This window comes from Heteronotia binoei, chromosome 4 (assembly GCF_032191835.1).
Source record: "Heteronotia binoei isolate CCM8104 ecotype False Entrance Well chromosome 4, APGP_CSIRO_Hbin_v1, whole genome shotgun sequence".
NCBI lineage: Eukaryota > Metazoa > Chordata > Lepidosauria > Squamata > Gekkonidae > Heteronotia > Heteronotia binoei.
Window position 1 is genome coordinate 182,034,751 of NC_083226.1, and position 14,127 is coordinate 182,048,877.

At 51.1% G+C, this 14,127-nt stretch overlaps 1 protein-coding gene and 1 non-coding gene across 2 annotated transcripts in view; one reads left to right on the top strand and one right to left on the bottom strand.

The window, feature by feature from the left end:
• Positions 1-14,127, top strand: part of ARID3C (AT-rich interaction domain 3C) — a 161,160-nt gene that overhangs the window by 113,289 nt on the left and 33,744 nt on the right. The window contains exon 3 of the mRNA XM_060236617.1: positions 8,540-8,612. Coding sequence (XP_060092600.1) covers positions 8,540-8,612 — 73 coding nt within the window. The remainder of the gene's footprint in view (positions 1-8,539; positions 8,613-14,127) is intronic.
• Positions 10,786-10,857, bottom strand: TRNAP-GGG (transfer RNA proline (anticodon GGG)). Its single transcript has one exon. It is a non-coding gene; the product is annotated as a tRNA-Pro (tRNA).

Consider the following 14,127-nt stretch of genomic DNA (forward strand, 5'->3'; position numbering starts at 1 on the left):
TGGAGCGCCCAGCAGTCATTTCCCTCCCCTCCTTCTGATGACCCTGAAGTGGGGGGGGAGGGCCTCCAAACTGGGGGATCCCCTGCCTTCACCTGGGGATTGGCAACCCTACCCTGAGCAGCGAGACTTCCCTCATTGGTTTGTTTCCTGGACATGCCTATTCCTCTGGTTCTAGTTCCACAACAGCACATGCTGGGGGCACCAGGCTGGAGCCCTGAAGCGGATCAGCAGCACCCCCTCCCCGCTTTCTATTTGTGGGTCTTTGGGGTTTCCAGATGCACATCCCAATTTCATCCCTTAGAGGGCGGGAGGGAGCAGAGAAGTGCCTGCAAAGAGTCAACATGGCCATTACTATTTGAGAGCGGAAAGCTGGACGCAAGCCCAGGGGGCCAGGCGGGCCAAGGGGTTAATCATGAAACAGCAGTCTGCTCGGGCTGGCCGCCCTCCATCTGGCATGGAGCCTGCTCCCCACAGGTTGTGCCAAGCCGCCCGCTCCTGCAGCGCAACGCTTCCCGCCGCAGCTTCTGACCTCACGAGAGGGACTCTGCTAACAGAGTGGCCGAGGATTTCGTGCGCTGCAACTCCAAGGAATGGAATTTACTGGCAGTTGGGGCTGCGGAAATTCTAGCGCTGCAGCAATGCCAGCTGGAGGGCTCATGGGACAGAATATCAGGCCGCAGAAAGTGACAGGGGAAGCGTAGCATAGACGGCTTCAAGAGGGGATTGTATAAGCATCTGGAGCAGAGGTCCATCAGTGGCTGGTAGACCCAGCCAGTGTATTGTGGGAATTTTCTGTCTGGCGCAGTGATGCTCTGTATTCTTGGTTATTGGGAGGGAAGAAACAGTGGGAGGGCTTCCATTGTTCTGGCCCCACGGATGGACCTCCTGATAGCACCTGAGTTTTTTGGCCACTGTGTGACACAGAGTGTTGGACTGAATGGGCCATTGGCCTGATCCAACATGGCTTCTCTTATGTTCTTCTGTGACACAGAGTGTTGGACTGGATGGGGCACTGGCCTGTTCCAACAGGGCTTCTCTTATGTTCTTATGTGACACAGAGTGTTGGACTGGATGGGCCATTGGCCTGATCCAACATGGCTTTTCTTATGTGACACAGAGTGTTGGACTGGATGGGCTATTGGCCTGATCCAACAGGGCTTCTCTTATGTTCTTATGTGACACAGAGTGTTGGACTGGATGGGCCATTGGCCTGATCCAACAGGGCTTCTCTTATGTTCTTATGTGACACAGAGTGTTGGACTGGATGGGCCATTGGCCTGATCCAACAGGGCTTCTCTTATGTTCTTATGTGACACAGTGTTGGGACTCGATGGGCCATTGGCCTAATCCAACATGGCTTCTCTTCTGTTCTTAAATGTACAGGTGAGAATGCTTAGGTGGGAGAACTGGGTGGCCTGGGAGGGACAGTTGAGTTCCACTTTCAGGCTGATAACTTTGGGCACCCAGCAAGAAAGGCAGGAGCGATTCCTGGAAAAGGCAGGAACTGGGCTAGCCTGGGCCATCCAGGTCGAGGTAAAGGACTAACAGAGGTGGTTTTGCCGTTGCCTGCCTCTGCGTAGCAACCCTGGTCTTCCTCGGTGGTCTCTCCTCCAAATACTAACCAGGGCTGACCTTCCTTCACTTCTGAGATCTTACTAGCTCAAGCAGGAATCACAGACATCTCAGCTCTTAAGAACTAGAACTCGGGAGCTGCATGTGGTTCTTTTGCACACATTGTGTGGCTCTTGAAAGCCCCACTGCCCCGTTGGCTGGCTTGGAGAAGGCATTTGTCTTGTTAAATCACTTCTCCAAGCCAAGCCAGCCAGCAGCTTGTAAAATGCATTTGAAATTACAGTTGCTTTCTTTCCACCTCTTCCTCCCCATCTATTTCCTTCCTTTCTGTCTTGCAGCTCTCAAAAATCTGACGTTCATGTCTCGTGGCTCTCAAACATCTGACATTTATGTCTTGCAGCTCTCAGACATCTGATGCTTATTCTGTGGCCCTGAATTAGAACCTTGTTTGTTCTTTTTTTTGATCCAAATGAGATCATGCATTCATTCACGTGCCCTTCGAGGAGTGTGATTTCTGATGGAAACCTTTATTAGGTGTTTGTCCATAAGTGTGATTCCTGCTAGGAGCAGCTGCTGGATTTGCTGCCTGCATTTGTGTGGGGGGAGCAGGAGGGGACATATGGCCCCATTTACAACCCCCCAGTTGCTGCCTTGGAATCCACCAAGCATTTTAAAGGAAGACGTTCTCCTCTTCCCAATGCAGCATCCTGGCAGCGTTAACTCACAGAGGTCGCTCTGTCCAGAGTAATTCTCACTACTGAAATGAACGTCCTCCCGGGAAGGCAAAATTACAAGGTTTGCGGTCCAACCAGTGTTCCCTCTGAGCTAAGTTAGTGTGAGCTAGCTCACAGGTTTTTATCCTCCAGCTCACACGTTTTTGACGTAGCTTGGCCCCAGAGCAAACTAATTTGATGCAGCAGCTCACCGCTTCAATGCCAGTCTGTTGGAATACAAGCTGTGCAGCTAGGACATTGTATGCGCAGCTTTGGAAACAAGGAACAATACCAGAGAAATGGGATTGGATTGTGAAAGTTTTATCGTGGAGTGAGATGGACAAATTAACTCAAACTTTAAGAGACTATGACTTAGACTTATTCAAAAAGGAGTGGGAGAAATTCAAAGGATATATGGAGAAAGAGGGGAACGTAAAAAGACATTGGACCATTTTTTAGTATTAATCAAAAGTATTACATTTTGATAGATTAGTGGTACCTTTAGAATTAACTGTAAATTTATAACTTCGGGGAAGTCAATATTGGAGGGAGGGGGGGTAAAATATCATATGGTTTAGTATAAGAAAAAGATAATTAAATATTGTAACCATGTGTTATTAATAAATTGTTAAAACACGGAATACAAGCTGTGCACATTCCAGCCATTATAGTTAACTGTTTGTCTACCTGATAGAGGAAGTGATGTATTGTAACCTAAACCCAATTGTGAGCTGACTCTTCTTTACCCGGGAAAAGTGTAAACACAACATTGGTCAGAAACGATGTTAGGTGTGAAATGCTTTGATGTTGTATGCAAGATCTTGTATGCTCTTCTTCCTGGCGAAATGCTCTTTGGGAAGAGGAATTGTGAGACAAAGGAGGTTGTTATAATGTAGCCATGTCGAGGACAGACATAGTTAGACCAGCTGGTATGCTAAATTGTTTTTCTTTTTTATCCCAAGTACCCTCTCCTGATGTTTTCTAGTAAACTTTATCTCTTTTGGAGATGGAGAGCCAGTTTGGTGTAGTGGTTAAGTGTGCAGACTCTTACCTGGGAGAACCGGGTTTGATTCCCCACTCCTCCACTTGCACCTGCTGGAATGGCCTTGGGTCAGCCATAGCTCTGGCAAAGGTTGTCCTTGAAAGGGCAGCTGCTCTGAGAGCCCTCTCCAGCCCCACCCACCTCACAGGGTGTCTGTTGTGGGGGAGGAAGGGAAAGGAGATTGTGAGCCGCTCTGAGACTCTTCGGAGTGGAGGGCGGGATATAAATCCAATATCTTCATCTACCTCACAGGGTGTCTGTTGTGGGGGAGAAAGGGAAAGGCGATTGTGAGCCACTTTGAGACTCTTCAGAGTGGAGGGCGGGATATAAATCCAATATCTTCTTCTTCTTCTTTTGATAAGCTTAAGCCTCGACTCCAATTATTGCCACTCCAAGCCTCGGAATGTAACGTGTATTTCCCAACACAGTCGCTCCCAATTTCAATGCCAGTAGTTCTCAAAAGTAGCATTTTTGCTCACAAGGCTCCGCAGCTTAGAGGGAACGTTGAGGCCAAGCTCAGAGATGGAAAGGCTCCTTTCCAAAGGGCGGGCAGAAGTGGGGAGGGGGCCATGCCCTCCCCTTCCCCCTCAGTGTCACTCCTCCGGAGCCTGGATAATAGAGGTCAAAGGTCAGCAGGGGGCTGCCCCTATTTGGCTAATTGCCCTGATGGAAGGGGAGATGGATGAAATCCCTACAGGTGTTGGAGGAGGCGCAACAGAGATCACGGAGCGCCATCAAATATTTATCTCCTCCACCCGTGCAGAGGGCAAAGGTCGCTGCTGCCGAGGGGGGGAGGGGGCAGCTCCAGCTCCCCTGGGGGGGAAGGGAGGGACTTAAGGCCATCAAGGCTGCTGGGAAGAGGCGACTGCCAACCAGAGAATCTGCCGACCGGTTGTGCAGGCAGCCGGGCTCAGCTGGGGGGAGGAATCAAGGGGCTGCCTTTCCCCCCAAACCTATTTTGGAGGACAGATGAAGGGCAGTGGAGAATCAAATTAATAATAATATATAAAGCAGGACACGGTGCCTTGCTTAAAGCTGCTGCCATCAATGGCTGCAACCGGGATAGTTTCAAAAGGCTTGGAGAAAGCAACAAAAATCCCCCCCCCCCCCGCAATCCCCAGCTTTGTTGGTGGTTCTGTGAACAGAGTGCTGGACTTGACGGGCCTTCGGTTTGATCCAGCAGGGCTTGTCTGACGTTCTCCTGTGGTTAAGATGCAATAGCCTAGAAAGGGATCATCAGTGCTTTTCTGGTAGCCCTGAAGACCGAGCACAAGAACATCAGAAGAGCCCTGCTGGAATAGACCAGTGAGGGTCCATCAAGTCCAGCATCCTTTTTCACACAGTGGCCAAGCAAGCAATCATTCTGGACGGCCAACAACAGGGCACAGAGGCCGACGCCTTTCCCTAAGAAGAACATCAGAAGAGCCCTGTTGGGTCAGACCAGTGAGGGTCCATCTAGTCCAGCCTCCTGTCTCACACAGTGGTCAACCAGTTCCTCTGGAGGGCCAACCACAGGGCACAGAGGCCAAAACCTTCATAAGAACCTCAGAAGAGCCCTGCTGGTTCAGACCAGTGAGGGTCCATCTAGTCCAGCTTCCTGTCTCACACAGTGGCCAACCAGTTCCTCTGGAGGGCCAACAACAGGGCAGAGAAGCCGAGGTCTTCCCCTGAGAATAACATCAGAAGAGCCCTGCTGGAACAGACCAGTGAGGGTCCCTCTAGTCCAGCCTCCTGTCTCACACAGTGGCCAGCCATTTCTTCTGGAGGGCCAACAGCAGGGCAGAGAGGCTGAGGCCTTCCTAAGAACATCAGAAGAGCCCTGTTGGATCAGACCAGTGAGGGTCCATCTAGTTTAGAGTCCTGTTTCACGCAGTGGCCAAACAGTTCCTCTGGACGGCCAACAACAGGGCACAGAGGCCGAGGCCTTCCCCTGAAAAGGACATAAGAAGAGCCCTGCTGGTTCAGACCAGTGAGGGTCCATCTAGTCCAGCTTCCTGTCTCACACAGTGGCCAAGCAAGCAATCCTTCTGGAAGGCCAACAACAGGGCCCAGAGGCCAAGGCCTTCCCCTAAGAAGAACATGAGAAGAGCCCAGCTGGGTCAGACCATTGAGGGTCCATCTAGTCCAGCCTCCTGCCTCACACAGTGGCCAACCAGTTCCTCTGGAGGGCCAACAACAAGGCATAGAGGCTGAACAGGTTTCTTCTAAACTGCACTAGCACAGATGTTTAACCCTTAGCACAGGGATTTTCGGCTCAGTCTTTTGCAAGCATTTGCAAAGCATCTGTTGGCAGCAACACACAAGGAGGGAGTCTGCGGACTCTACAGGAAGAGAGGCCCCCCAGGAGCTCTCCCCATGCCCTGAAGCACCCCCCACAGCTCCAGTTGTGGGGTGTAGACAGGCCCACTAGGAACCAGCCTGGGCAGTTGTTGTTTTCTTCCCTCCCGCTGAACAAGCGCCAACTCCTACCACCCCTGCGCTGGTAAAACTACTTCAGGAATGGGTTGTGTAGAGACGGCCTCATGGCGGCATGGATGCTGGCCAATTTGCCTCTGTACAGCCGGCTTCAGAGAGCCAGTTTGGTGTAGTGGTTAAGTGTGCGGACTCTTATCTGGGAGAACCGGGTTTGATTCCCCACTCCTCCACTTGCAGCTGCTGGAATGGCCTTGGGTCAGCCATACCTCTGGCAGAGGTTGTCCTTGAAAGGGCAGCTGCTGTGAGAGCCCTCTCAGCCCCACCCACCTCTCAGGGTCTGTTGTGGGGGGAGAAGATATAGGAGATTGTAAGCCACTCTGCGTCTCTGTCCTTGAAAGGGCAGCTGCTGTGAGAGCCCTCTCAGCCCCGCCCTGTACGAAGAGCCCTACAAATCTATTGCTGCAGAAAGACACTGGAATCTCTTCTTTAGCCCCACCTGAGACTGTGGCTAAAACACTTCATAACCATGAAATCTGGGCTCTGATTTTTTTTTTAAACGAAAGCTGCTGTGAGCTGAATCCTGCATTTTGCACTTCATTGGGCTTCCACAGTATAGCATTGAGCACACAAGTCTGTTGGGGCTTTTTTTTTGTATCAGGAACACCTTTGCATATCAGGCCACACCTCCCTGATGTAGCCAATCCTCCAAGAGCTTACAGGGCTCTTACTGCAGGAGTTCTGGCTACAAAAAAAGGCCTGCTATTGCAGGACATGCAAAGGCAGGATCACCATTTGGGAAGGAGAAGAAAATGTTGGATTTATATACCACCCTCCACTCTGAAGAGTCTCAGAGCAGCTCACAGTCTCCTCCCCCCCCCCACAACAGGCACCCTGTGAGGTAGATGAAGATATTGGATTTATATCCCACCCTCCACTCCGAAGAGTCTCAGAGTGGCTCACAATCTCCTTTCCCTTCCTCCCCCACAACAGACACCCTGTGAGGAAGATGAAGATATTGGATTTATATCCCGCCCTCCACTCTGAAGAGTCTCAGAGCAGCTCACAATCTCCTTTCCCTTCCTCCCCCACAACAGACACCCTGTGAGGTAGATGAAGATATTGGATTTATATCCCACCCTCCACTCCATAGAGTCTCAGAGCGGCTCACTATCTCCTTTACCTTCCTCCCCCACAAAAGACACCCTGTGAGGTAGATGAAGATATTGAATTTATATCCCGCACTCCACTCCAAAGCGTCTCAGAGCGGCTCACAATCTCCTTTCCTTTCTTCCCCCACAACAGACACCCTGTGAGGTAGATGAAGATATTGGATTTATATCCCGCTCTCCACTCCGAAGAATCTCAGAGCGGCTCACAATCTCCTTTCCCTTCCTCCCCCACAACAGACACCCTGTGAAGTAGATGAAGATATTGGATTTATATCCTGCCCTCCACTCCAAAGAGTCTCAGAGCGGCTCACAATCACCTTTCCCTTCCTCCCCCACAACAGACACCCTGTGAGGTAGATGAAGATATTGGATTTATATCCCGCTCTCCACTCCGAAGAATCTCAGAGCGGCTCACAATCTCCTTTCCCTTCCTCCCCCACAACAGACACCCTGTGAGGTAGATGAAGATATTGGATTTATATCCCACCCTCCACTCCCAAGAGTCTCAGAGCGGCTCACAATCTCCTTTCCCTTCCTCCCCACAACAGACACCCTGTGAAGTAGATGAAGATATTGGATTTATATCCCGCTCTCCACTCCGAAGAATCTCAGAGCGGCTCACAATCTCCTTTCCCTTCCTCCTCCACAACAGACACCCTGTGAGGTAGATGAAGATGTTGGATTTATATCCCGCCCTCCACTCCGAAGAGTCTCAGAGCGGCTCACAATCTCCTTTCCCTTCCTCCCCTACAACAGACAACCTGTGAGGTAGAGGAAGATATTGGATTTATATCCCGCCCTGCACTCCGAAGAGTCTCAGAGTGGCTCACAATCTCCTTTATCTTCCTCCCCCCACAACAGACACCCTGTGAGATGTCTTTTGTGGAGATGCCTTTTGGGTCAGGATGGGCCTGACATGCCGGTTCTGTAACCTTTCATTCCATATGTATTCTGTAATGTGATGTTCTGTAGGCATCCTGATTCATGGTGTTTGCGGGTTATGATTTGTAACTTGGAGTTCTCTCATTTTAAGATAAGATATTGGATTTACACCCCGCCCTCCATTCCGAATATCAGTGTCTCAAAGCGGCTCACAATCTCCTATATCTTCTGCCCCCACAGCAGACACCCTGTGAGGTGGGTGGGGCTGAGAGGGCTCTCCCAGCAGCTGCCCTTTCAAGGAAAGAGTCTCAGAGAGGCTTACAATCTCCTATATGTTCTCCCTCCACAACAGACACCCTGTGAGGTGAGTGGGGCTGAGAGAGCTCTCACAGCAGCTGCCCTTTCAAGGACAACCTCTGCCAGAGCTATGTCTGACCCAAGGCCATTCCAGTAGGTGCAAGTGGAGGAATGGAGAATCAAACCCGGTTCTTCCAGATAAGATTCCGCACACTTCACCACTACATCAAACTGGCTGTCAACAAAATTTGAGGATAATGGCTCAGTGGGGGGGGGGGCATGTGCTCCCCTGTTTCTTGAGGGACACACTGATGTGGTCTGGGGTCTCCTGTGCAGATCTTCTAAGCTAGGCCTGGTGTGCCTTGGGTGGAAGGAGGCGCCCTATTCCCTGGGAGGGTTTGCTGGAGCCTCAAGCTCATGTTTCTCCCCTTCTTCTTTCCCACGTGCAGCTCTATGAACTGGACACAGACCCCAAACGCAAAGAGTTCCTGGACGACTTATTTGGCTTCATGCAGAAGAGAGGTGAGTGGGAGGACCGGAGGGAGAACTGTGGCTCGGTGGAAAAGCCTCTGCTTTGCATATTAGGCCACACCACCTGATGTAGTTCACTGTTCAGGGATGTCAAACGTGTGGCCTGAGGGCCGGATCAGACCCCCAGAGGGCTCCTATCAGGCCCACAAGCTGTCATCAGGCCCACAAGCTGTCTGGCTGTCATCTCCCTTGCTTCCTTCTGCATCACAGCTTGCTTTGCCAGACTTGCTCAGTCAAGCTACAGAACAAAACCTCTATTTTCTCTTATCGGCACATGAAGCAATTTATGCACAAAAGCTTGCAATGCCCAGCCATTTTGTGTTTTTCCCTGGGTCTTAGGCTCAAAGGATCTGCCATAGGGTTGCCAATCCCCAGGTGGGGGCAGGGGATCCCCCGGTTTGGAGGCCTTTCCCCCGCTTCAGGGTCATCAGAAAGCAGGGGGAGGGGAAGAGAAGTGCCTACTTTGCACTCCCTATGGAGTCTTATTCCCATAGGAAATAATGGAGAATTGATCCGTGGGTATCTGGGGCTCTGGGGCCTCCCTGTTTTTTGAGGTAGAGGGACCAAATTTTCAGCATAGCATCCGCTGCCTCTTCCAAGAATACCCTCCAAGTTTCAAAAAGATTGGACCAAGGGGTCCAATTCTATGAGCCCTCAAAGAAGGTACCCCTATCCTTCATTATTCCCAATGGAGGAAAGGCATTTCAAAGGTGTGCCGTCCCTTTAAATGTGATGGCCAGAACACCCTTGCTCCTGGCTCTACCACAATGTCTCCTGGCTCCATGCCCAAAGTCTCCTGGCTCTGCCCCCAAAGTCCCCAGATATTTCTTGAATTGGACTTGGCAACCCTAATTAGCCATGAGATTTCTGTAACGAGTGTCAATAAATCAAAAGTAGGTTTGCAGCTTACAAACGTACACCTGAACAGCGGACTCTTATCTGGGAGAACAGGGTTTAATTCCCCACTTGCAGCTGCTGGAATGGCCTTGGGTCAGCTATAGCTCTTGCAAGAGTTGTCCTTGAAAGGGCAGCTGCTGGGAGAGCCCTCTCAGCCCCACCCACTTCCCAGGGTGTTTGCTGTGGGGGGAGAAGATATAGGAGATTGTAAGCCGCTCTGGGTCTCTGTCCTTGAAAGGGCAGCTGCTGTGAGGGCCCTCTCAGCCCCACCCACCTCACAGGGTGTTTGCTGTGGGGGGAGAAGATATAGGAGATTGTAAGCCACTCTGGGTCTCTGTCCTTGAAAGGGCAGCTGCTGTGAGGGCCCTTTCAGCCCCACCCACCTCACAGGGTGTCTGTTGCAGGGGAGAGAGGATATAGGAGATTGTAAGCCGCTCTGAGTCTCTGATTCAGGGAGAAGCCTTCTTCTTCTTCAGCTGGGTAATTATTCAAAAGTCAATATTCCAGGGAATTCCAGCTTCTTCAAATGCACGTTGAACACGCTGAGGCAGCTTGAAGTCTGAGGAATATGCTCCCTTTTCCAGCTGGGGTACCCAGTGAACGCCCCCCCCCTTTCACAGCACCTTCCGCCTGGATTCCAGGGCCGTGTTCCTTTAAACAACTCCGGCCTTCTGTTCCCCCACCCCAGTGCCCTCAGCCTCCCCCTTCCCAGTTAATTAGCGCAACATTAACCTCTGCTTGGGGTTTTATTTCCTATCGAGCGGCATGTTCATTAATCCAGATGCAGGCAAAGGGGCATAATTAATGGCGGCCTCCGGACAAGCCCCCGCAGCGGTGGGTGGGGGGCGCTTTTGAAAAGTGTTCTGCGGCTCGATGGGGGATTGGGAGGAGAGGTCAAAGGTTAAAGCATTTATCGAATCACCTCAATTGCCGGAGCTTCCTATTTATCCCGCCTGGCCCTGATAACAAAAACCCAGCACCGATTTCCAATGGGGGAAGAGCTGTCTGTCAAAGGCTTGCCGGACGCAGCTGAAAATCCGGTGCTCGGAATGCTTTGCAGGGCTCAGACGCTGCTGCCTGATGCTCCAAGAAGAGGGGGCTGTCTTAAAATCAAGAGGCCTTTGAACACGCGCAAAGTGCCTTTCTGTTCGTTTGGAGCCACCCTGTTTTGGCATGGAGTTGTTGCTCCGGTCGGCCTGCTAAACAGAGAGGGCTGGAGCAGAGGAGAAAACATATGAAGCTGCCTTCTACTGAATCAGATCCTTGGTGGAGATGCCAGGGATTGAACCTGGGACCTTCTGCTTCCCAAGCAGATGCTCTACCACTGAGCCACAGCCCCATTTGTGGCTCTCCAGGGTCTCAAGTTGAGGTTATTCATGCCTACTTGCCTGGACCCTTTTTAGTGGGAGATGCTGGGGACTGAACCTGGAACCTTCTGCTTACCAAGCAGAGGCTCTACCACTGAGCCACAGCCCCATTCATGGCTCTCCAGGGTCTCAAGCTGAGGTTTTCCACACCTACTTGCCTGGACCCTTTATAGTGGGAGATGCTGGGGATTGAACCTGGGACCTTCTGCTTCCCAAGCAGATGCTCTGCCACTGAGCCACCGTCCCTCCCCTGTAAAACGGGGCCCTGTGAAATGCTGTCCGGTGGGGAAAGGTTGCGATAGGATGAGTTGATCAGGGCTGGTGCCTGTCTGTGTCCCCTCTAACCTGTAGGGTCTTGTGAGCAAAAATTCTACTTTGTGAGCTACCGGCATTAAAGTTGGGAGCGACTGCATAAATCATTGTGCTCTGGGGCCATTTATCCTGAACTAAAACAAAAATGAAAGAAGAAGAAGAAGAAGAAGAAGAAGAAGAAGAAGAAGAAGAAGAAGAAGAAGAAGAAGAAGAAGAAGAAGAAGAAGAAGAAGAAGAAGAAGAAGAAGAAGAAGCAGCAGCAGCAGCAGCCGTTGTGAGCCGTCCTGAGCCATTTTATGGGAAGGGTGGGATATAAGTCATGAATAAATAAATAAATAAATAAATAAATAAATAAATAAATAAGAAGATGATTTTGGATTTATATCCCGCCCTATACTCTGAATCTCAGAGTGGTCACAATCACCTCTACCTTTCCCACCACCACACAACAAACACCCTGTGAGGTAGGTGGGGCTGAGAGGGCTTTTACAGCAGCTGCCCTTTCAAGGACAGCTCTATGAAAGCTATGGCTGACCCAAGGCCATCTCAGCAGGTGCAAGTGGAGGAGTGGGGAATCAAACCCGATTCTCCTAGATAAGAGTCCGCACACTTAACCACGACACCAAACTGGCTCTCACAGAAGCTGCCCTTTCAAGGACAATGTGAGGGCTATGGCTGACCCAAGGCCATTCCAACAGCTGCAGTTGGAGGAGTGGAGAATCAAACCCGGTTCTTCCAGATAAGAGTCCACACACTTCACCACTACACCAAACTGGCTCTCACAGAAGTTGCCCTTTCAAGGACAATGTGAGGGCTATGGCTGACCCAAGGCCATCCCAGCAGCTGCAAGTGGAGGAGTGGGGAATCAAACCCGGTTCTCCCAGACAAGAGTCCGCACACTTAACCACTACACCAAACTGGCTCTCAAAGAAGCTGCCCTTTCAAGGACAGTGTGAGGGCTATGGCTGATCCAAGCCATTCCAGCAGCTGCAAGTAGCAGAGTGGGGAATCAAACCCCGTTCTCCCATATAAGAGTCCGTGCACTTTACCACTACACCAAACTGGCTCTCCAGAAGCTGCCCTTTCAAGGACAATGTGAGGGCTATGGCTGACCCAAGGCCATCCAGCAGCTGCAAGTGGAGGAGCGGGGAATCAAACCCGGTTCTCCATATAAGAGTCCGCTCACTTCACCACTACACCAACTGGCTCTCAAAATGTGTGAGCAGAGGCTAAAAAACTGTGAGCTAGCTCACTCAGCTAGAGGGAACAGCGGTGCCTGTTCAAGCAGATTATTTCAGCCTTCATGTTTAGCGTATTTTGGGGTGTCAAACATGCAGCCCATGGGGGCCAAATCAAACCGCCGAAGAGCTCCTATCAGAAAGTCCAAGAAATTCCAAAATGGATATGACCGCTTCCAAAACAGGTGTGGCTGCAAACGGACTGCGCTTCTGTCCTCTTTCGGAGTTGCCTTCTTCAGGCAGCTCACCAAAGGGGTAAATTATTTCAATGGGCTGTGCTCTTGTCTCTAATGGGTCTGGCTCAACACTTCTATTTGCCCGGGCTTCTCTTGAAAGGGCCAGAAGAAAAATACTTTGAAGAGAGGACTGAGGCACAGTCCGTATGCAGTCACACCTGTTTTGGGAAGCAGTCGTATCCATTTTGGACTTTGTGGACAATTTCTTGGACTTGGTGTACAATTTTTGTAGAAGGGAATTTTTGGGATACCGTTGAATATTGTTTAGTATAAAAATGGTTTTGGTATTATATGCGTAGTAAAAACCCTCATAAGAGCCCCGTGGCACAGAGTGTTAAAGCTGCAGTGCTGCAGTCCTAAGCTCTGCTCACGACATGAGTTCAATCCAGCGGAAGCTGGGTCCAGGTAGCCGGCTCCAGGTTGACTCAGCCTTCATCCTTCCGAGGTCGGTAAAATGAGCACCAGCTTGTTGGGGGGAAGAGATGACTGGGAAGGCAATGACCAACCACCCTGCAAAAAGTCTGCGTGAAAACATTGTGAAAGCAACGTCACCCAGAGTCGGAAACGACTGGTGCTTGCACGGGGGACTTTTCCTTTCCTTTCTTTCCAAAAACCCTCATGAAGTGTTCTATATTTATTTGCCTATTTGTACCGTGAGCTCTCTATCTTGGCATACTTTTCTCCTCATAGAGCTTAACCCCCTTTGGCTATCCCCCAGCAAATGATAATTTTGCCCCCCCCCCACCCCCAACTTCACCGTAATGGAGAATTCTTTCTGCAGCTCGATCCTGATTTGCCACACCGTTGCCGAGTGTCGCTAGATTGCCCGGAGACCTGGCCTGCTCAGCCAGTGCTTCTCCTGCCGCACGATGCGGGGAGCCTCATTATTTGAGTGGAGCTAATTAAGCAGCTCTCTCCTGGCGGAGATAAGGGTGCTAATTAACTGCTATTCTCCCTGGCTGTACATCTGTATCGGAGGCCCTTTGTGAGGTTCCTGCCATTGGGGCTGAGGGATCGAATCCTGCCGGGCAGGGGGGCTGCCGGTCAATGCCCATAATCCACAGCGGGGAGATAAGGGCCAGGGTGTTCTGCCCTCTCTTCCCGGGGCATTGATCTCGGGGAGGGATGAGCGAGGCTTGTCTGGCAGCTCCCCTGTTGGCATCCATCTTCCCGCCCCCCCCCCCAGCTATGGCTTAATCTCCCCAGGAGATCTGTGTCTCTATTAGAACCATGCAAAGGGATGGAGGCAGGAGGGGCGGGGCTGTCCCGCCACTGGTTGACGGGGTCTAAGAGGCCACGCCGGAGTGGCCCCTCAGCCACGTGCCTTCCACAGGGTACGATGCCACAGAATGCACCCTCCGGAGCGGCCGTTTTTCTCAGAGGAGCTGATCTCTGAAGTCCGGCGAACAGCGGTTCTGATAGGTCAGGGGATGTCTTGAGAGCTGCAAGTCTGATG